Source organism: Mus caroli, chromosome 3, assembly GCF_900094665.2.
Source record: "Mus caroli chromosome 3, CAROLI_EIJ_v1.1, whole genome shotgun sequence".
Taxonomy (NCBI): Eukaryota; Metazoa; Chordata; class Mammalia; order Rodentia; family Muridae; genus Mus; species Mus caroli.
The window spans coordinates 81394595-81417406 of record NC_034572.1 but is presented as its reverse complement, the minus strand read 5'-3'; the positions used below and the strand labels follow the sequence as shown (position 1 = coordinate 81417406).

Sequence of the window (22812 nt, the reverse complement as noted above, 5' to 3'; positions counted from 1 at the left end):
AAATAAATAAATAAATAAATAAATAAATAAATAAATAAATAAATGAAAGAAAGGGGCCGGGGGACCAAAGTGGCCTTAGCATACCGTAGATGACATCTTGCTTCTTCATCACTTCCTTTTTGTGCTGCTGCAGGAAGCTGCTGTCCACGGCAAGGCTCCAAGAATCCGCCTCGAAGTCCTTCTCATCCATCTCAAAGTCGCTCATCAGCTCGTTGTAGAACACCTCTACACCTGCGTGTGCATCAGTGCCGCTGGCACCTCAGAGCCTAGCTCTCCCGTCCCTACATCCTCTTCCTTCCCATCCCAGGCTTCTCACACCACCGTCTTGCCAACACCCTTCTCCCCAGGGCCAGGTCTGCTCACCTTCATCAATAAGGGATTCCACGGACAGGGTTCGGTTCCGCATGTTGAGGGAGTCTGTGGACTGGGAGAGGATCTGACGCAGCCCCAGAGGAGACTCATCATTGAAATGTCTGAAGGAAGTGGAGGCCGTCTGCATCACCCCAACTCGGGCAGGAGGTCCCTTCCCAGGTTGGGACCCAAGCTTGGGCTCCTAGGGATAGCTACTCTGTGCTGGAACTTATCTTTCTCGTATCTGTCTCCAGCTCTGAACTCAAGGGAAAGACATAGCGCTCTCATGGGCTTCGTACTCTCTCCTGCCAGACCCCCTCTGCCCCAAACAGAAGCTCACCCAGCAATGTTGGTAGTGGAAACACTTTTGGCCAAAGACAAAGAGGAGAGGCCCCGCCGAGAACCCAGGAGGGACTGCCGGAAGCTGTCGGAAGGGTAAATGGCAGACGTTGGCCGCTCTCTGGTGGTTGCTGTAAGGAAGGAGGCCAAGCAGGAGAAAGCTTAATTCCCTGGCTCTTTGCTCTCCCAGGCTCCTCACGGGAAACCATGGGGTACTGTCTGGCCTGTCCTCAGCTCCCTAAGAGGCAAAGAAAATTGGCAAGGCCCATCAAGGTAATGCTACTGTCCACTGTGCAAGCCACCACCATGAATTAAGAGCCTGTTCTTATATGTTCTTCCCACCCCCACCCCACCCCAGCCAAGTCTATAAGGAAACTGAAGGCTGGAAAGGTGAGAACTGTCTACAGTGATCCAAGCTGGGGAGAAGGAACCTGGGTACCACGCTTTCCCGAACTGACAGTGGACAGTCAGTCCCCAAATGAAGTATAGATAACCGGCTATCGTAACAGGATGTGGCAAGGCTCGAGGAACCTGCCATCCTTGTCCCTCATCCCTATGTGGACTAGCCTGTCTACATACTAAGCCCCAGAATAAGGACCATCCTTTATGGCACTCCCTCCCAAGGCACTTCCAAAAGGAGCTTTGTGTGTCTGGGTGTGACCTCAGGGGGGCAGCAGAGCCCGTGGGCTCAGTGGCTTGGTGGCCCTGTGAACTCACTCTTACTTCGAAGGGAGACAGACTGCAAGGCAGTGTTGTTCCTCAGCAGTGCAGCTTTCTGTTGCTGTGACACAGAGCAGAAGAGAGACACCACAAACAGCTGTCACCCAAAGACTGCCCTGTCACACACCCAGAGCAAGCCAGAACCTGGCATCCGCCCTCTTGGGAGAAAGTTGACCCCGCAGTTAAGGACATCGGGATAGGTAAACTGTGTGGCAGGGCTGTGTTTACACAGGCCGAGGGTCTGGGATGCCCCACGGCAAGGAGAGGAACACAGGGTGAGGGATGGGTGGAAAGGCCCGCAGGAATGGCACTGCCCTCCCCCGACAGCCCTCTGCCCACCCTGCCATCTAGCTCACCTTCTGCTTGACCTTGGTACAGTTGGCCAGGGTGTCTTTACAGCGGTTGTGGATGGTCACATTACATGCTGGCAGGGTGGGGGTAGAGAGGGTAAAGGGAGGGCTGGGGTGGTACTGGGGGTGACACACCCACATGTAAACACCCAACTCCCCAGGCCATATAGCTTGCAGACACTCTTCCAGCCTCCCAGAGTTGTTGGTCATTATCACACGTTTCCCCCCTCGCCCCCTCCCTTCCTTCAAGCAGGTATTGAAGTGAGAGGGGTCTGGTGTGGACCATCCAGGAGGTTGGGAAATCCTACAGCCCGGAGGACCAGAGGGAAGAAAGGTGTGTCTGCTGCTTGGGAAGAGCAAAGAGCACAAAGGAGATGACACTGCAGATGATCACGGGGGCTCCCAAGACCAGAAGCTGACAGAGAGCCAGAACTCACAGTGGTCCCCGAGGAAAGCTCCCCATTCACTTCACAGATGAAGAATCCCCTCTGAACGCTGCTTGCTTACCTAGGTCACCCAGCTACACTTCGATGTGCTCAGATCTAAAAGCCATACTCCTCCATGGATATGCCAGAGGCTTCTGCCTACTGCTTCAAAGTCTGGACCAGTGGCCCTTCCCTTTCCCATCTTGGCAGCCTTCTGCATTAACTCCATTCTGGGGGCCTTTTCTCTTGTAGGCCTGGGAAGTTCTGTTCCCCAGTAAGGCAAACTACAGCTCCCACACTCCATCTGCTTCCCCCCCCATCCCCCACCCCACCTCTCCATCAAGTAGGAAAGGAAAAAGGAGTAGCTGAACTAGCTGAGCCTGCACTCAGGACCATGGCTGTTCCCTTCCTGACAGGCCCTCAGCTCTACAGCTCCCCCCACCCCACCCCCAAACACCACAGGAAACTCTGCTAACTCGGGCAGACAATGCCCAACACCACGCTCACTTCCACAAATACAAGGCACATAGGGTGGGGCAGAAGGGGCCGACAGAAGCCAGGCTGTGGCAGTGCCCACCCCCTGGAGCTCCTTTCCCCTACCCACAACACCTAGTGTCTCTGAATCGAGCCCCCGCTTTCCACCTGCTCTCAAAATAGTGCTACCCACCTCCCCAGTTCCCCTGGCAACAAGCTTCCGGATTGAGTATTTTGCCAGGTCTCTAGAGGGATCTAGATTGGGGTTACCTCCTCATCCTTTTGGCTCTAGATCAAGTGGTAAAGAAGTGGGGGGGGGGAGGCCTCTCTGGTTCTTTTTGAGGGGGGTAGGCCTCCCTGGTTCTATCTGGGGTTCCTTTCCAACATCCCAAAGGGATTAGGAGGCTAGAGTGGCCTTGTGTTGGTCAGCATCAAGGTACAACACTCCAAGGAAGGCATGGGGGGTGGGGGTGGGGCAGGGCGGAGCTAGAGCCCTCTGCACTGGTATCCTAAGGAGGTCTGAATTCCTCTGTCTCCTTCCTGGGACAGGATAAAGGTTAGACATGGGCAAGATTAGGAGTTTTGAGCCCTTCCCTCCTTCATTCAGGTCTCTGCTAAATTTCTTTATCAGGGATAAAGAAATAGATAATCCCAGCCTGTCCTTGAATCTGCAGGCTTCTTTTCCCTCACATGCAACAGAAAGACAGGGGCAAGGAGTCCTCGAGTCTAAGCTGTCCAGGGAGATGGGCAGAGGCAGCTGCAGGCTGGCAGCTTCCCTCCGCTCCCTACTCCTCTCCCACCCTGCATTATAACACACATTCCTGCTCATTCTCCAGGCAGTTCTCCGAACTGTCAGCAGCTGTTCAAGGAGCGAGGGGGATACCCAAGCCAGCGACAGCTGCACGGAGAGTAACAACAGCCTCTGTCACCCCACACCCAAGAGACCAACCAGCTTATGCCACATTCCAATAGCCACCACCCAGTGTGGGCAAGGGTGGCAGGAGACCAAGCACCTGAGCATGACACTTGAGCCCAGCTGGGATCCGGAAAATAGAGTCCTTTAAAGGATCCAGGGTGGGAAGGACAGACGGACAGGAGAACTAGAGGTCGATGGCAACTGAGGCTAGGTCACCTTTGGGACCAAAAACTTACTAGGACAAATGAGGGCTTCCTTGGCTGTGATGCTCTTGTTACAGGCATAGCACATGGTCATGCCGGAGACAGAGATGGTGGTGAAGAGGTGGCCGTTGGTATAGCGGGCATCTTTAGCTTCCTTCATCTTCTCCTTTTCCCGGGTCTGTGGAAAGATTGAGAGACAGAAGTGAGGTCAGAAGACACTCAGTCAGGTACCTGGTGTCCAGAGAAACAGCAGAGGCATGGGAGAAATGCCTGCCTAGAGAGGCTGAAAGTGACACCAAGTGCTAAAGCATAACCGACTATGCACAGGTGTCTGAGGTGGCTGTCCAGGCATGACCAGGCCCTGGGCAGTCAGTCCCTGAGGCTTCGAGGCCTCTGACCTACCTGACCCCGGCGACTGGGCTGCCTCCTGTTCCCACTCATCTCCCTAGCTCTAGAGCTCTGCGTCCTCACTCTACCTTCCAGCCTTAGCTCTGCTCGCCCCCGGGCTGCTGTACGCTTTCTCTGTGCTGGGGGAAGATGCGCAGAGAGAGGGGAGGACCAGTGAAGCAGAGGGTGCCAGCTCACCAGCGCTTTCCAATCTATGGGAGTTAGCTCCTCTCATAACCATGACAACGGGTGTTGGAGCTGCTGTCTTCAGAGCAGTCATGGGGGAGCAGAGATGGCAAAGCAGGAGATTCCCCTATTAGATTGGCTGGGGGTGGGGGCCAGGATGCCTCTTCAGACACCATCAACTCAGAGGCCAGGATCCTAACCCTCTAACTCTTCTACTTACACTCAGTCAAAGCCCAAAAGAGATCCCTCACTAGCAGTGTGTGTGTGTGTGTGTGTGTGTGTGTGTGTGTGTGTGTGTGTGTGTGCAGCACTCTTGAGTACCCTCTTACCCCAAGTCTATGTTTACCTTTGCCTTTAAGCTTCCCCTACCTCCTCCAGCTTCTGTCAGAGTCCTTGACTTCTTTTCTGTTCCTCCCCAAGCTCCAAGAGCCAGAAAAAGGTGAAAAGACAATGTCAGCTGTGGTAGCCCATGCCTGTTAACTCCTGACTAAGACAGGAAGACTAAGACTATTGCAGCAAGCCTGGGCTATTGAACAACTGTCTCAAAACAACAACAACAACAACAACATGCATGTACATGCGCACACACTCGTGCACAAACAGCACTGAGGTGGAGGCAGGAAGCTTGGGAGCTCAAGGACATCCTTGGCTATATAGTGATATGAGGCCCAATCTCAAAACACACACTCGTGCACAAACAGCACTGAGGTGGAGGCAGGAAGCTTGGGAGCTCAAGGACATCCTTGGCTATATAGTGATATGAGGCCCAATCTCAAAACACACACTCGTGCACAAACAGCACTGAGGTGGAGGCAGGAAGCTTGGGAGCTCAAGGACATCCTTGGCTATATAGTGATATGAGGCCCAATCTCAAAACACCACCACTACGATCAAAAATCAAAACAAAACACAAAGCAAACAAACAGGTTAGAAGAGAGCTTAAGGACTGGAGAGATGGCTCAGCGATTAAGAACACTGACTGATCTTCCAGAGGTTCTGAGTTCAAATCCCAGCAACCACATGGTGGCTCACAACCATCTGTACTGGGGATCTGATGCCCTCTTCTGGTATGCCTGAAGACAGCAACAGTGTACTCACATAAATTAAATAAATACATACATGCATACATGCATACATACATACATACATACATACATCTTTTAAAAAGAAAAGAAAAGAAAAGAAAAGAAAAGAAAAGAAAAGAAAAGAAAAGAAAAGAAAAGAAGAGAAAAGAAAAGAAGAGAGCTTAAAAGAAAAGCAAAGGCACCCAATGATCCCGGTCGATTCCCAGGTCCCACACGGCAGAAGAACAGAACTAACACCCACATCCAAACCATGGCACGGAACCAGTAAGTCAGAAAAGGCAGGATAAATGGAACAGTGGGGCACGGCTTTAATCCCAGGACGAGGGGAGGAGAGGCAGGCCGATCTCTGAGTCTGAGGCCACCCTAGCCTACATAGCAAATTCCAAGCCAGTCAGAGCATCACAGTGAGACCCTGTATCTAAAGTAATTAGTTAAGTTAATTAAAGATGTTAGAGGACCAGCCAGGCAGGAGTAAAGCTCGTCTTTAAACCTAGCATTTGGGTGGCAGAGTCGCACAGATCTCAGACTTCAAGGGCAGCCTGGTCTACATAGTAAGTTCCAGGACAGGACAGCCAGAGCTACACAGAGAAACCTTATCTCTAAGGGGGAAAAAATGTTAGGAGACAAGGACATCAGTCAGGTGACTGGGGCTGAGAGTAGGAGCACCAAGTTGAGGACACTGGCTGGGACCCTAGGACAAAAAGTCACAATTCAGTGAAAAACATTCAGCCTGGGCCTGGATGAGCAGTCCTGCCCACGCCACTACCCACACTGGTAGCTAGAAGGGAGGATGGGAAAAGGGGAAGCAGAAAGGTGCTGAGTCAACTGTCCAGGGGCCAGAGAGCAGCGGACCACAGAGCCCTGGGCCTTGGGGTGGCCAGAGAGCAATGGACCAGAGAGCCCTGGGCCTTGGGGTGGCCTGAGGATGATGGAGCCCCAGTGCCTGGAGGCGGCCAGAGGATGATGGAACCCAGTGGTCTAGACAGAGATGACCTCCTTATGTCCCCCCGTCACGCTTTACCACCTCCGCCATAAATTTTTCCTTTCTCCCCTACTGTACTGTTGGGGTTTCATTTGGTAACTTTTGTTTTATTTTGTTTTAAGTCAGGGTCTCACTATGAAGCCCTGTCTAGCCTTGAACTAAAGGTAATCCTCCTGCCTCAGCCACCAAAGTTCAAGACTTGCAGGCGTGCAAGTCAGGGCTCTTCTTTTCATCTGACCTGCTCTCTTCTCTCCTTATCTTGGTCCTCTCTCCTGTCCGTCCCCCCACCCACCCACCCCACCCCCGCTCTTGCCACAGACACTCCTCCATACACTGCACTGTCTCTCTCAGCCATGCATCTACTCCTCTAAGGGATGATCCCCCTGGCTCCTCCTCTGAGGGACACTCCTCCTGCAGACTCTAGTATGGGCCATTTCAGCATTCCCTGCTCTAGTGGCTCCTACCTACCTGAATCGCTAGGAAAGTCTTCCACTGCTTGGCACTCCAGCTGCCTTGTGGGAACTCTTTAATTGTTTGTTTTTGTTTTTAAGATCAAAGTCACCTCAAATTCACCTCCTTGGACTTCAAAGGCCAAGCCTAAATATCCCTTGCCACATGCTCGCACGCTCTCTCTCTCTCTCCCCCCTCTCTCTCTCTCTCTCTCTCTCTCTCTCTCTCTCTCTCTCTCTCTCTCTCGCACGCTCTCTCTCTCTCCTCTCTCTCTCTCCTTCTCTCCCTCTCTCTCCACCTCTCTGCCCTCCCACGCTTCTCTAGGACACACCAATCTAGAGTATGAATATTTATGACAAATTTAAATAAAAACAAACAAGCAAGTAAAAGGAGACTAGCAGTCACCAGAACACGCACCTGGCAAGGGCCACTCCAGAAAGAACAGTGTGCTTGCAGACATATTCTAAAGCTGTGATAGGTTCCTACCGCACAGCTCTCTGTACTACCTGCCTGGACAATTCTGTTGGGAGTGGCCAAGAGACTGGGACCAGAAAGGGCTCTGATAGCCCTTTCCCTCCTTGCACCACTGCCCACACAGACCCAGCTTCTCTAGTCCTTGCCTTTCACCTACCAAAACTCACCCTCTCTCCAAGTGACCCCTGCTCTAGGTGGGCAAGCAGAGGGCAGCAGCCGCAGCAGCAACAGCACATCCCAGCACCAGCGATCCGGCCCTGGCACGGCCTAGCACTATTGTCCCAGAGATGGCTGGACTGAGCCCGTCCCAGGGCTCAAGCTGTGGAGAATGGAATAACATGGGAACTGCTTACTGGGAGGGGGTGGGTGGGCTGGATCGATTCACTGTCTCCCCTTTACACATAGCACGCAGAACAGCTCTTCACCTCCTCCATGTCACAGTATGTCCAGGAGAAGAAGCAATCGTAGCTAGGGATGGTGTACACCCTAGGAAGCCCAGACACTGGCAAGGCTGAGGTAGGAGCATGGTCAGTTCAAAGCCAACCTGGGCAACTTAGTAAGACACAATCTTAAAAGAGTATGTCTAAAAAGGACAGGGGATGTTGCTCAGGGTTCAAGGGTCTAATAGATATGAAGCACTGGATTTAATCCTAGCACCACAGAGGCAAGAAAAACCAGTCTTTCCTCAGTCCAAACATCCACCTCAGGGCTCAGGGCCCTTTCTGCTTGACCCAACCCTCTGCTGTCCAGCTCTGAATGTCCTCCTGCTTCTTCTTCAAAGATCTCGGAAGTCTTCCCTGCTCACGGGCACTATCCAGGCTAATGTTACACGTGGGGTTACCTGACTATCAAACTGAACAAGCTTGGGTGTTTTGGCATGCTCCTGTAGCGCCAGCACTTGGCGAGATGAGGGGCAAAAGGATCAGGAGTTCAAGGCCAACTTTCCTCCTGAAACCCAAAAGCCTTACCCATGTACAGCGGGCACCCAGTGTGTGCTGGGGAAGGGAGGTAAAAAAGCAAGGAACGGGGCTGGAGAGATGGCTCAGCGGTCGAAGAGTACTGACTGCTTTTCCAGAGGTCCTGAGTTCAAGTCCCAGCAATCATATAGTGGCTCACAACCATCCATAATGGGATCTGATGCCCTCATCTGGTGTGTCTGAAGAGAGTGACACTGTACTCACATATATAAAATAAATAAATAAATCTTTTTTTAAAGAAAGAAAGAAAGAAAGAAAGAAAGAAAGAAAGAAAGAAAGAAAGAAAGAAAGAAAGGGAAGGAAAGACAGAGTCTCCTGTAGTACTCCTGCTCTGGGGACACCCTTTACTGCCTGTGAGAACCATAGGAACTTTTGTGCCCTTTCCAGTCCTTCCTTTCCCTCTTCCTGGAGCACTCCCAAGCTGGATCTCCTACTCCCTCTGACTGAGTCCTTCCCTGGGGGGTCAGAATGTTAACTCAAAACCTCCTTCCATTTTCACACCAAGTCTTGGCCACTGTGGGGAGACAAGTTCTCCCCATCTTGTGCCCTAGGCTAAGAGAAAACAATGATTCACAGAAAGGCAAACCCAGGCTCTGGCTTCCCGGGCTCCTCAGGGTGAGTCAGTGCTGCTCTCCCAGTTCTCACCTCCCTCCTCTCTCCACACCAGGGCTTCTGGGAGATCTGTGTGGTGTTCACAATCACCACTGATTGTGAGAGACTGGCCTCAGCCTCTTCCTTCAGACTCTTGAAGGAGCCCACTGGGACTAAAAGCCCGTGGCTCCACCCTGGACAGCTGAGACTCAGGGTCACTGGTTGTTAAGGGGAAGAAGGGCTGTGGTTGAGCAGTGTGGAGCTTGCAAACTTGGTTTCAATTCCACAAGGGGAAATCTATGAGCTGGAGAGCGAGGAGAGACAAGATTCCTGATGCAAGAGTCCAGGAGGAGGACTTTGGATGGTCTGTGCGAGGCCCTGCTCCTTCAGACACCCCAGAGAAGGAAATGGGGAGACTGGATGCTGAGAGAAGGTAGCCAGATGCAGACAGTAAAGCCCCAGACAGAAACAAAAGAGAAGGCCATCTCGGAATACACAAAGGCACTTAGAAAACCTCTGCTTAATGAAGGATGGTAAACCACTGGACAGGGGACTGGGCAGCATCCTGGTGATGTGGGAGAAGGGCACGTAAGTCATAGGCAATAAAATCCAGCTAGAGACTCTGAGACCCAGTTTCCCTGGACCCCAGCCTGCTCCCCACCCAGCCACACCTGTCGGGCCAAGAGGGAGAAGGCAAGAAAAACGCAGACAGACGGGCATTTGTGCAGGCAAACAATAGCTGTGCCAGACTCCCTGCCCTCCTGGCACAAGGCAGGCCAGCTGAGTTGGGAGGGGGTAGCTGCCGTCTGCAGCCCTGCCCCCACCTCCCTCAGGAGACACAAACAAACCCAGAAGGGTCCAGCCAGCACTTCTCAGCCATTTCTCCACCAGCTCCAGAAACCACCACGACCAATTAATTCACTCAAAGCCTACATCCTACATCAACACAGAGGCTGAACTTTAAAATGGGAACTACTTCCTTACGTCCACTCAGCTTGGTAAGCACGAATTTTCAAAGATCCCCCCTGAGCATCTATGACGGAGAGACACACCCCCCAATACAAGAAGCATGGGACAATACTTGGGGATCACAGTTTGATCTGTGCCCTCCCTGACAGAAGATCACAGCTTTGGTACCAGAAACCAGACAGACCCTCCTTCACCTTCTCTGGTGCCCCTGGGTGTTTGAGGTGCTGCACAACTATCTTGCAGCCCCTAGGTGACCTCTCTAAGTCTTAGCTCCCTGGGCCCAGCTTTGCCGCTTTCTCCTCACCCAGTGCTTTGCTGAACACCCATGACCCTTACGGGCTTTTTGGATGCCCTCCAGACTTCAGCTTCCTCAAGGACCCAACTCCTCCAGTCTCCCAAACTGTCAGGATTCTTCTTTCCCTCCAGGGCTCCCCCCTCCCCAGCCCTGCCCTCCTGGCCCTGCAAACAAAGCCAGCCACCTCTCTGGAACTCAGAACAAAGGCAGCCCGCTCTCCCCGCTCCCCATCACACACAGGGTTCAGGAAGACCCATGGTGCTCCTGGCTTTGTTCTGTGGGCCAAGACTGTTAGGGCTCAGGAAAGTAGGGTGGAGAGATAAGGGGGCCTAAAGATGGAAAGAGCAGCTTTGAGGCTTGAGGAGGTAGGAAGTAGGGCAGAGAGAACTGAGGGGGCGGAGAACAGAAGACAGCCTGGAAGAACAGAAACAATGCAGAGAAAAGGGAAGCAAGCGTGGAGGGGCGGAAGGAGGGATCCTATGCAGATCCTATGCCGGGAAGGAGAAAGGGGCAGGTTACACTTGAATTCTTCCCTCTGAGAAGATATCTCAAAGTAAGGAAAGAGGTGGGGGAGGGCAGCGGATCTCTGGGTTGACTTTTCTCCCTCCCTCTTAGGTATCGGGGAAGACCACGTTCCTCAAATAATCTCATTTCCAGTGGGCCCCTCGACTTCCCACCACAGTATAAAAAGAAAGGAGACAGCTGGTGCGCTGGGGGGTGGGGGTGGAGAGGGAGATCCAGGGTTCGTGGCTAGGAACCAACTCCCCCACTTCAGTAACCACAGCTTTCCGGAGGTGTCCCTCCCCTTCCGACCAGCTCAAACTGACAACCTCCCTCCTTCCCCTGGTCTCTCTGCCCTCTCAGAACCACTCACTGGTCTCTGGGAGACCAGTCAGATTCACCAATCCCTCCTCCATAGCATAGTCACAAGATAAAAAAGCCAGGCGTCTGGATCTCCAGTTACTGTGTTATGGAAAAAGAAAAAAAGAAAAACAGGGGATGAGATGCCAGGTGTCTGGATTAGAGAAAGGCCCCCTGAGGATGTCTTCGTACAGCCCCACAGGTCTGCCTCTCCTCGCTCCCCCCCCCCCAGTGGCTTTCCTTTTTAGGGTGGAACCAAATTTCCGTGCTTTCAAAAAGTTCCCCCCACCCACCCTGGCTTTACTCCAGGGTCTCGCTCAAACGGTTGAAAAAATAAACAGACTCTGGGAGCTGGGGCCTGGCCTGTCGTTAGGGTTTGTTAAGAGCCTGTCTGCCACCCCACAGTTCACACTCAGTCACCTCACCCTGGAGCTGCTCAGAGCCCTGCTAGCTTTCTTCCGGTGAGCAGACTCCCAGAGAAACCCTACAAAAAGCCTCAAACTGAGCTTCCCGCCCCCGAGGCTCTCCACCCCTACCGACCTTCTCCCAGTGTAGCAGTAAAGCAAGCAGCTAAAGCCTGGAACCTTGGAGGAAGGGAGAGGGCAGCTTTCCAGCCTGAAAATGATCTGCTTGGTTGGCTGGCTGCGGGAGGGTCATTACGCTCTCGCTAAGGACAGGGATTAAGATTAAAGCCCTTCCTGCCTTTGCTTTCCGAGAGAGCCTTATAATGTGAGTGTCCTGAGGTACAGGGAGGCGCCGTCTGCCTGAACCAGGCCCCCCTGGCTTCACTTATTCATCTACAAGTCCTCCTCGGCTTCACCACTTCCTGTGAGCTGAGGTGAGGAAAGTCATGGCATTTGGGAGGGTGTCTGAATACAAAGACAGGAATAAAGGACACTTGTAAAGGCGTGCTGGAGAGGTCGTATTGCAGAGTGTGCTGATAATTACACAGCCAGACTTCAGATGACAGGTTGAAGGGCCCCCAAGCCGAGGCGATAATCGAAATATGGCTGAGGGGAGTGGGGGAACTGGGTTAACCGAGGCGGCTGGAGAACCAGGAGCCTGGAAGCTGATGGAACAGATAAGGGTGGGAACTACTCTGGGTCCTGGCACCGAGACGCTCGGGATGAGAGAAGGCATCCCAGCTACACAAAGGCAGCTCGCTTCACCTGAGGGATCGGCTTGGCCTGGCGGAGAAAATGGGCGGCCGCTTGCTGTCTTGACCCCCAGCCACCCGCCCACCCCAGGCAAGAACTGAATCACAGCTGGAAAGTCCATCCGCAAGAAGAGGAGGAGCTGACTTTTGTCTTGGAGGGGCGGGAAGGTGGGGGAGGGAGCTTGGAAAACACCCCCTCCGGCCCCCTCCACCCGCTGGTGGGGACAAAGGGGGAACGACCGAGCCGGCGCTAGGGGGCACGGCCGCAAGCAACCCCCGGAACTGGGATGCGGAAAGGGGTGCCCAAGAGCGTCGTCCCCAGGAACCCGACACGCTCGCCCCTCTTTCCCGCTCGATCCCTTACCGGAGCAACTTTCTTCCGAGCGGCCCAATACACTCGGTCCCGCCGAACCACTGGTGACCCAGCTCAGCTCTCCTAGATCCCCGCACAGAAGCTGCGCGGGTGCTGGAGACGCGGGTCACGTTGCGGTCCTCCAGCCCCCTCCTCACGCGCTCGCAGCCCCACCCACCCCGTCCGGCCGCGGCGCGCGGACTCGGGCGCCCCAGAGCGGGCGGGGGGACGCGGGGCGCGGGGCGGAGGCCCAGAGGTCGGCAGGGCGCCCGGTCGCAGAGCCAGCCCACCTTGGTTGCCTGCTCCTTGCTCCGGTCGATCCGCGCGCGAGTGAGGGATTCGATCCGAGACATAATCCAACGTGAGCCGCGGGAGGACGCGGCGGCCCCTGGTGTCCAGCAACGGCGGGGGAGGGGTCCGGCCGCACGCGTCGGCCTCGGGGACAGGAAGTCTGAGTCCCCTCGCCCCTGCACCCAGCACCAGTTCCTCAAACCCTAGTCTCCTCCCCCACCCGGGCTCAGGAAGGGGAGAGGCGGAGCGGAGGCAGGGCGGGGTACCCGCGCACCGGACGGGACGCCGGGGTTAGTATCGCTGCAGCCTGCTGGACAGGGGTCCTTGGGACAGGTTCGAGGATCCCTTTTCCCTTTAGCGCTTAGGAACACTCTCTGACCTCAGCGACCTCCCTTAGCTCGGCTGTCCTTGAAAAACACCGGCGCCCATTCCGGGTAACTTCACTCTAAAGACCCTAAGGGGATTCTATCACCTTATCGGTAACTGGGAGACCTAAGCCATAAGGGCCCATCAAACAGGTTTGAGTACACAGACCGCTTTTACAATGTTGGACTGGTATGACAAAAGGGAGGGGGCAATGAAAAGGGAACTAGAAGCTTCATCGTTAACAGGCTTCACTCCCCCAAAAGAGTGAAGAAGGAGGGGACTCCTTTCCAAAGGCTAGGAGTCCACAAGAGAGGGTTTCCCCTCACCCTCCCCCCCCCCCCCCCCCAGCTTCCCCCCCCCCCCGGCCTTGTGGACCACACTCTGACCATCCTTCTCAGCCCCACCTCTGCCAATTACTTTGGCAGTGAAGGTGAGAAGACTCCACCTTTCCTGAGGCTAGCTGAGGAAATCCTTCCTTGTGTCCTGACACCAGTTTTCTCTGCCACAGGAGACTATAGAAACAACTTGGCCCTGTCTGGAAACATTTGAGCTTGCTGAGGAGTGTGGGTGGGTTTTCATTTCTCTGGACCCTTTGAGTCAACCTGAGTTTCCTGCCACTGGGGAAATTCTCCAGTCTGCTCCATTTCCACCTATCAAGGTCTCCCATTTCTCTGTAACAACCTGAGCACCCTGGGGCAAAGTTTTGTAAAAATTTAGGGTACTACCTAATCTAGTCCCAAAAGTGTGTGGTAAAGAGAGGAGATGGCCAGGCGTGGTGTTGCACACCTTTAATCTCAGGAGACAGAGGCAGGGGGATTTCTGAGTTCGAGGCCAACCTGGTCTACAGAGTGAGTTCCAGGACAGCCAGGGCTATACAGAGAAACCCTGTCTCAAAACACCGAAAAAAAAAAAAAAAAAGAAAGAAAGAAAGAAAAAAGAAAGAGGGAGGGAGATGAGGCCCAGCCGCTTCTGTTCTCTGTAGTGGGGCAGGGAGGGTGGTGTTAGGGCTGCAGGTTTCCAGCCCAGCCCTGCACTCCTAGAGTGCCAATTTTAGCCTCAGTCTCTAATTTGGGCTCGGCTGCCTCATCCGCCGGCTGTGCTGGTTGGTCTCCTCAGCTCCTCACCCTGGCTCTGCTCCCCTCCCCACTCTGCTCCTCTGACCTATCTCCTGCCTAGGAACTCCCTCATCTTTTGTGCCCATTCTCCTGTTTAGGGTCCTTATATAGTAAAGGCCAGGGAAAAAGAAACAATGTCCAGTTCAGGCTGGCCAGATGAGGCAGAAAGGACTTTCCCAGACCAATTCTGTTTTCTCTGAAGGAATCCTAGGAAGGCCTCAGGACCTGCCATGTTCCTACTGGCTCTGAGCCTCCAGACTTGCCCCGCTTGAGTGACCAGCCAAAGCTGAGAAATGTACTAACAGTCAGCTAGAGGTCAGAATCAGCTGCCTGGTTTGATTGGGGGGGGGGTGGCGGCAGAGACCTCTGCTGGGCTGGGACCTCACTTTTCTCTAAGGCCTGAACTAGAAATTGTTATAAGCCAAACCTCTTGAGTAACTAGTAAATCTAGGTTTACCCCCAGACTCTTTGAGGTCAGTACGTAAAGCCCATGTGGAAGGTCTATGGAAGAAGAGGGTGACCTCCTCCTCTAGCCTTTCACTGTGTTTCCCCAGCCTCAGCTTGCTGTCTGTTCCACCTACTCACCTCTCCCTTGTCTACCCTGTAAAACCAAGCCTTTAAAACTGTATTGAGTGCACTATGTCTTCAGCTTGACTCCATTTCTGTTCTCTGGAGCCTCTGGAACAATGAACGTTCTCCTTTCTTCTGGGGGTCTTCCCTTTCCCCAAACCCCTTCATTCCAGCCCCCACCCCCGTAATCCTACCAGTGACATCTTTGAGAAATTGTTTTTAATATATTTAAAAAATTAAAAACCTCTGCCAGAATCTAAAAGTAGCCAGTACTTTCTTTGGCTCATTCAACTTGAAAAGGGGGGGGGGGCGGGGGGGAAGGTACCATTGCCATAGACAGCTAGAGGGGAAGGGTCTGGTTTCCAAAGGGCCATCGGAAGAACCAAGAGTGTTCCTAGCTGTCTAGAACCAGGCACACACAGTCCACAAATCAGCCTTCTTCTGATTAACTTGAGCCTTGAACTTGACTTGGGAATGTCTAAGGTGTACATGACCACTGTGGCTTCTTAGCAAGAGCTTGTGAAGAAAGGCTTTGGGGTTTACTGAGAGAGGCACCCGCCACTTAACATGATTGCTACACCTCTAAGTAGCCCAGCCTCTAGGTTATCTTGTCTGTGAAATGGTGATTAATGTATCACCATCCCTTATCTCTGCCGGAGCTATTCTAAGAAGTACAAGATGAGCGCCAGGAGTTTGGCCACCTATAGGATGCCAGTCAAGCAGGGAGACCCAAGCTCCCTCCTCCTCTCTATCCCTAGCAATGTGCAGCACTGGTACCCAAGCTGGGAACAGGGAGAAAGGGAACATGATGTAGGCACACACATTCAAGTGAGGGTATAGAGAAGACAGATGGAGAGATACAGAGATAGTCGGGCCTAGAGGCCCTGGTGAATACAGGCCAAGGAGCAGGACAATATGCTGACCTACGCTCGGCTTGCTCTTCTTGTTCCCTGTCCATGCTCCGGAGCCTCTACCCAGGTTCCCCTTCTTCAGGTTACTCAATGTCCTGCAGGGCTGCTAGGCCAAGGGTGAGCAAATGCAGTGTGACAGAGCCTGTGTCCTGCTGGGAGGGAGACTCAGCTCCTAAGGGCTTCCTGCTTGCTTTGTCTTCTAGCAGTCTGATTCCTGACCCTGTCTGCCTCCCCCATGTCCAGGGGTTTCAAGATTGTGATGTGTATGCCACATGTCTCCATCAGCTCCAACTCCCTCTCTGCAAAGAGTCCCAGCAATGGATCTGCTTACACCTTTCCCTTCCCTGCCCACCTATAGAGAGGGAATCCTGCCGCCTTCGGAGTCTGGCCTCTAGAAAGGCCCTGCCTTTGCACTTGCAACAACCTGACTCAGGAGACCCCATGATTCTGCCAGATGAATAGAATGGTGTCTCCTCCAGGTTTCTCTCCGTGCTCAGAGGTAACCTCAGGGTGGAAACCACATGCATACCTGAGGGAAAGGAGGTGGCTTTTTGTTTTGCAGTAAGTGGAACCTGCAGCCCCAGTGCTCAGAACGTTTGGGGCAGGGTGGTCAACCAGGCTGGGTAGTCATTGCCAGAAGAAAGAGGGGGAGAAGGGAAGAAGGGAAGGGAAGGGAAGGAGGCACAGAGGGAGGGAGGGAGGGAAGAAATCAGGAAGGAAGGAAGGGAGGAAGGGAGGAAATCAGGAAGGGGGGAGGGAGAGAAGAAGGGAGGGAGAAAAGGAGAAAGGAAGCCACCAATGGCTAGGTGTGGTGGTGCATGCCAGGAATCCTAGCACTTGAGATAGAAATAGAAGAATCAAGAGTTCAAGGTCATCTTCAACTCAATAATTTAAGGGTAGCCTGGGGCTGGTGAGATGGCTCGGTGGGTAAGAGTACCCGACTGCTCTTCCAAAGATCCCGAGTTCAAATCCCAGCAACCACATGGTGGCTCACAACCATCTGTAACGAGATCTGACGCTCTCTTCTGGAGTGTCTGAAGACAGCTGCAGTGTACTTATATATAATAAATAAATAAATCTTTAAAACATTTTTTAAAAAATTTTTAAAAAAGGGTAGCCTGAGCTATATGAAACCATATCTCAAAAACCACAAACAAACAAACAAACACTCAAATGAATGAATAATAAGGCCAAGTGTGATGTCTCATTGGTAGACTCTGGACTTTCAGCACTCTGGAGGCTGAGCCAGGAGGAGAGGCACAGCTGAGGCGGCTAGCTGGGTTACATCATAGCAAGTTCCAGGGGAGTCTGAGCTACAGAGGGAGACCTTGTTTCAAAACAGCAAAGAGTCTAAAAAGAAAGAAAATGGAAGGTTGAGGCTGCAGCCAAAGCTCCCTGCTTCCCAGGGCCAAGTGGTAATGACAGAGGAGAGAGTGGGACACCTTCACTTCCTGGCATCCGAAGGCACATGGCCACACATGTGCTACATACACTAATCACACACCTCGCAGCTCCCACTCTGCCTGTGGTCCTCTTTCAACCCCTCAGTTGCTGTATCCACCCATAAAATTACGAGTGTAAAAGCACTTGGGAAAGTCTAACACCCTCTGAATAAGGGAAAGGCACTGCTGTAATTATCATTCTTATGTCCAATGGGCAAGATGTCTGTTGCCCACCTTTTATCTATGGGTGGCCTAAAATGAGGCATCCCTGGGCCGTTTCTCAGCTCCTGCCCCCTTCCCTCTTCCAGCTGTCTGCAGCAGCTGTCTGCTAAGCTGGAGAGGAGGGGAATGGAGAAAGGCTGATTTACTGGGACACTCAGAGCTTTGGAGGTTCATCATGTATTCCCTTACAGCGAGGGCCCTTCCCCCGAGTCTCTAACAGGAGCTTTGGGGAGGGGTGGACGGGGAGGAAAAGAATAGTGGCTCTATGCCTCTGTTTCCCAGGCTGACTCCTACCTTGTCCCTGCCGGTCATGCCCAAGAGGAAGCTGAAGGTCCGTCGCAGGGAGGAGCCTGCCCAGGTCCCCGAGTCCTCTTCCAGCTGTTTACCACTGCAAAGAGACAGGGAAGAGATAAGGAAGGGAAACTGGAAAAGAAAACAGACCACAGGGATGGCAGGTGTCCAGGCCACGGAGATAGGAGAGTGAAAATAATCCCCACCTCTGTGGCTCTTCTGGATCAAGATGCTCAAGTTTTCCAGGCCCCTCTATTTATGAGAAAACTCCAGACTCCTCCCAGATCAAGGCAGCCTCCCGCTTCCTCTCCAGCTGAAGATGGGAAGGCCCGGTCCCTCTCAAACTGTTCTCCATCAAGAGTGGTTGGAGAGAGGGCCCTCCAGTGGGCATTTCCCCCTCTCAGAACAAGAGCCCTGTGTAGACCCTTTGCTGTTTGGAAACAAGCCCCTGGGCCTAGAGCCAACAAAGAACCGAATTTCCTGGGATTTCATCAGCCCATCCCATGAGCTAATCCCAACTGGAGCCAGGAGGTTGTGTCAGCTAGAGAATTTTAGGATCACAAATCAGAGCCCGGTTCTTAAAGGGCCCATGTTTTGCCCACACAGACGCACTGAGTATGAGGGCTGCCCTAATCGAATAAGGTTTCGGCCACACAAGCCAGATGAACAGGTGCTGATTTTGCATGCTTATTTGCATAGTTATTGAAATGTCCCGCATCCAGCTCCATTTCTAAGCTCCATTTCGGGCCCTGTCCCTCTGCTGAGAATTCCACAACCCTCAAATAGCTCTCCTTAGACTCACTTTCCATCAGCCGGTTATCTGCCATCCAAAGCCCACCCGTGGCACCCCTGTCCATCCAACAGCAGGATGGCCAGCTCCCCCATATGTCTCTGACAACAGTAAGCAAATCTCTCTCTGCTATTCGGCAGATTCTGTAGGGTTTGGCTACTCCTTTTCTGTCCCATCCCTTCAGGCTACTGCACAACAAGGCGGCAACTCAGGAAAATGGCCTCTCCTCAGAAGCATTGGGGGGGGGGGCAGTGTTTGAAGAAGCAGGGAGTCGTAGGGCTACAAAGCCCACACCCATCACTCCTCCATCCAGGCCTGTTGTGGGCTCTCAGAATCCCCCCAAACTCACCATTTGCTGAGGTCTGTGACATGGGACTGGGATGAATTACCTGCAAGGTATACAAGGAAAAGAGAGGAGTCTAGTAAAAAGCCAGACAAAGGCACCTAAGGCTGCCTTCCCAACCCCCTCCACCTGGATCAGGTTCCCAGGCTGCAGGTGCATGTGACGCCATTCCTGAGGGCAGCCACTGGGGAGCAAGGACAGAGGGCGGGGTCTGAGGAGAGCACAGCTGAACAACTTGTGAGCAAGCTAAAGTGAAGAGCTAGCTGGGACCAATCATGGTTCCTTCCTGTTCTGGTAAACAGAGAGGGCTGAGGCTCAGCGCTGGGCTCCCCATACTCCATCTTCTAAGCTTTATTCAGTTACTTGTTTGTGTGCACATCAGGGGAAGGGCAGGCATGTGGAGATCGGGAGTCTCTCCTTGCACCCCGTGGGTACCTGAGATTGAACTCAGGTTGTTAGGCTTGTGGCACCTTTACCCAATAAGCCCAGAGAGCCATCTTGCCAGTCCCTGCTTAGGTCATCTTCAGGACAAAGATGTGCCTTAAGTAACCATCCTCCATCTCTAGTGATGGGGAAGCCTGGAAAGACCCCTTCTATCCTCCGCCACTGGCAGGACAGTCTCAGAGATGCTGGTGTCCTGAATAAGATCCTTCACGTTAGCCAGGTGGTGGAGGCAGAGGCAGAGGCAGGCAGATCAGCAGAGCAAGTTCTAGGACAGCCAGGGTTACACAGAGAAACCCTGTCTCAAAAGCAAGCTCTTTAACAAACAAACAAGATCCCTCTCTTGAGCCCCTGGAGTGTATGATGTCAGTCGTCTGAACTCCAAACAGCTAACTCTGGCAGGGCTGATGACAGGAATGGCGAAAGGGACCACCATTTCCAAACTCCCTGCTTTCACTCACCATTTGGATCTGAGCAGTCCAAGAGGAGATTGATGCCACTCATGGACACAGCCTTGGACAGCATGCCAGTGACCGAGGGAGCCGAAGAGGCAGCAGATGGATAGCAGAAACTCTGACCCTGGAATTGTGTGGAGTTCTCACATGAAGCCCTTGCTTTGCCCACATCCGCAAATGTGTCTCCACCAGGCCTCCCAAGATTCTCCACTACCCCTCATCTGGGCTATTTCTCTAGAAAGTGTTAAGATAGTATCCGGCAGCTTAATCCATTAACCTGGAAAGAAAATACCACCTTATATATTTTCCATTGTTATTTTGTGTTTCTGTTGGGTGTGGAGGTCAGAGGACTACTTTCAGGAGTGGCTTTTTTTTCTCCTTTCAGCATGGGAATCAGGGATCAAACTCAGGCTGTGTTCTGCACAGCAAGCATCATTACCTGCTGAGCCCACCTGCCAACCTCTTTCTTTTCAACTTATGTTTGAGAAAGGGTCTTAGGTAGCGCAGGCTGGCCTTGATATCACCATGGAGCTGAGGACGATCTTGACTTGTTTTGGTTTTGGCTTTGTTTGTGTTTTTGAGACAGGGTTTCTCTGTGTAGCCCTGGCTGTCCTAGAACTTGTTCTGTAGACCAGGCTGGCCTCGAACTTAAGAGATTCATCTGCCTCTGCCTCCTGGGTGCTGGATTAAAGGCATGCAGTCAGCCTGTGCTACTGCATCCCATTTGTAAATTGGGATGTAGGGTATTGTTTTTTAAATCAACTCAGAATAACAGAACATATGTAAGGGCCACAATGTGATGTTTTCATTTATCATGCTTGCTTTTTCTTTTTTTTTTCTTTCTAATTTTAAATGAGATTTTATTTGTGTGTGTGTGTGTGTGTGTGTGTGCTCATGCCACAGCACACCTGTAGAGGTCAAAGGGCAACTTTCAGGAGCTAATTCTTTCCTTCCACAATATGTGTCATAATATCAAGCCCAGGTCATCAGGAGTCCTTAAGCACTGAGCCATCTCTTGCCCTCCTTCTCTGTCTCTATTTTTCTGTCCTTCTGTCTCCCCACCACCTGCCCCCATGCAGTGTGTGTGTGTGTGTGTATACACCACCAGATCTAGCTTGTTTGCTTTTTGTTATTTTGGGTTTTGTGCATGCATGAATGCCTGAGTGTATATGTGTACAACACGTGTGCAGGTTCCCAAAGAGACCAGATGATACTGGTTCTCTGCAAGAGCAGCATGTTGTATAAGTGGCTGAAACATCTTCCTAGCCATAGGTGCAATGGATGACCCAGGGCAGCAGCTGGAGCCACATCCCCAGCCCTGGGCAAAGGATTTTCTTTCTGTAAAGGATTCCAAAGGGCAGGAAATAAGATAACAATCGTCAAGTGGAATTACATGAAGTTTAAAAGCTTCAGCACAGCAAAGGAAACAATTAGAGTGAAGAGATGAGAGAACAATTAGAGCTACAAGAGAGAGAAAATCTAGACATACAAGTGACGGGGACTAATGTCTAGAATAGAAGGGGGAAACAGGAAAATAAGCAGTCCAGTCAACAAATGGGCAAGCAAACTGGGCACAAAAAAGTTCTACATCCCTAGCTAGCGGGACAGGGAACTCAAATCACACAGAGAGATTCTACCTTAGTCCATTCAAAGTGGGTATCCTCACTCTGAAAACCAAGGGGCTATGGGGCTGGAGAGATGGCTCAGCAGTTAAGAGCATTGACTGTTCTTCCAGAGGTCCTGAGTTCAATTCCCAGCAACAGCATGGTGGCTCACAACCATCTGTAATGGGATCCGATGCCCTCTTCTGGTGTGTCTGAAGACAGCTACAGTGTACTTATATACATAAAATAAATAAATAATTCAAAGAAAGGAAGGAAGGAAGGAAGAATGAAAAAAAAGAAAGAATGAAAGAAAGACATAAAGAAAGAAAAAGAAAGAAAAAAGAAAGACAGACAGACGAACGAACCAAGTAGCTGGAAAGATGCTCAGTGTTAAGAGCACAGGCTGCCCCTTGAGGACCCAGGTTTGAGTTCCAGCACCAACAGGATGTCTCACAACTGTAATTCCAGTGCCAGGTGATCCAATACCCTCTTCTGACTCCACAGGCACCAGACACACATGTGGGACATAGACATACATGCAGGCACACACATAAAAAAGCTGAAAATGGGGGCTGGTGAGATGGCTCAGTGGGTAAGAGCACCCGACTGCTCTTCCTAAGGTCCAGAGTTCAAATCCCAGCAACCACATGGTGGCTCACAACCATCCGCAACGAGATCTGGTGCCCTCTTCTGGAGTGTCTGAAGACAGCTACAGTGTACTTACATATAATAAAAATAAATAAATCTTTAAAAAAAAAAAAGCTGAAAATGCTTTTAAAAGAAAACATTTATATACCCATACAATGTAAGTGTCAGTTGCTACTGAGAATTTTAGCTGGGCTGAGCTAAAAATTGTGCTGATTATCTTATCAGTTCTGTGTCCAAGCAGACACTTCACCAGTAGGTAGCCCATCTGCACAGACATTATCACTGTTCATCTATGGACTGGAGATATTTAGGAGAGGGAGAGGGGGGGGGAGGGGGAGGGGGAGGGGAGAGAGAGAGAGAGAGAGAGAACAACAAAGGTTAGGGCTGGAAAGAGATGGCTTTGCCTTTCTGAGTGATCACTGCTCTTACAGGGGACTGGAGTTCTAGTCCCAGAACCCATGTTGGCAGACAGCTCACAATCACCTGTAACTCCAGGTCCAGGAATCCAAGCCCCTCCTCTGCCCTTCTCAAATATGGTACTTAGTTGCATATACCCACAACACATGTATACACATTTAAAAAAAAAAAAAAGGCCAGGTACACTGGGTCGTGGCAGTACACGCCTTCAGTTCCAGCACTCAGGAGGCAGAAGCAGTCAAATCTCCAAGTTCAAGAGTAGCCTGGGGGCTGGTGAGATGGCTCAGTGGGTAAGAGCACCCGACTGCTCTTCCGAAGGTCCAGAGTTCAAATCCCAGCAACCACATGGTGGCTCACAACCAC

At 52.0% G+C, this 22812-nt stretch overlaps 1 protein-coding gene across 8 annotated transcripts in view; it reads right to left on the bottom strand.

The window, feature by feature from the left end:
- Positions 1–22812, bottom strand: part of Arhgef2 (Rho/Rac guanine nucleotide exchange factor 2) — a 42834-nt gene that overhangs the window by 14784 nt on the left and 5238 nt on the right. Inside the window, exons 3-11 of one of the 8 annotated variants that reach the window (XM_021157806.2) lie at positions 19787–19904; positions 18891–18930; positions 17755–17848; positions 3812–3956; positions 1767–1834; positions 1408–1471; positions 692–821; positions 364–473; positions 85–231 (exon numbers count right to left, since the gene is read on the bottom strand). In XM_021157806.2, coding sequence (XP_021013465.1) covers positions 85–231; positions 364–473; positions 692–821; positions 1408–1471; positions 1767–1834; positions 3812–3956; positions 17755–17848; positions 18891–18930; positions 19787–19904 — 916 coding nt within the window. Of the gene's footprint in view, positions 1–84; positions 232–363; positions 474–691; positions 822–1407; positions 1472–1766; positions 1835–3811; positions 3957–4180; positions 4650–12555; positions 13095–17754; positions 17849–17957; positions 18223–18890; positions 18931–19786; positions 19905–22812 lie in introns of those variants that run through there. The other 7 variants (XM_021157807.2, XM_029475149.1, XM_029475148.1 and 4 more) reach the window with 7 other exon arrangements.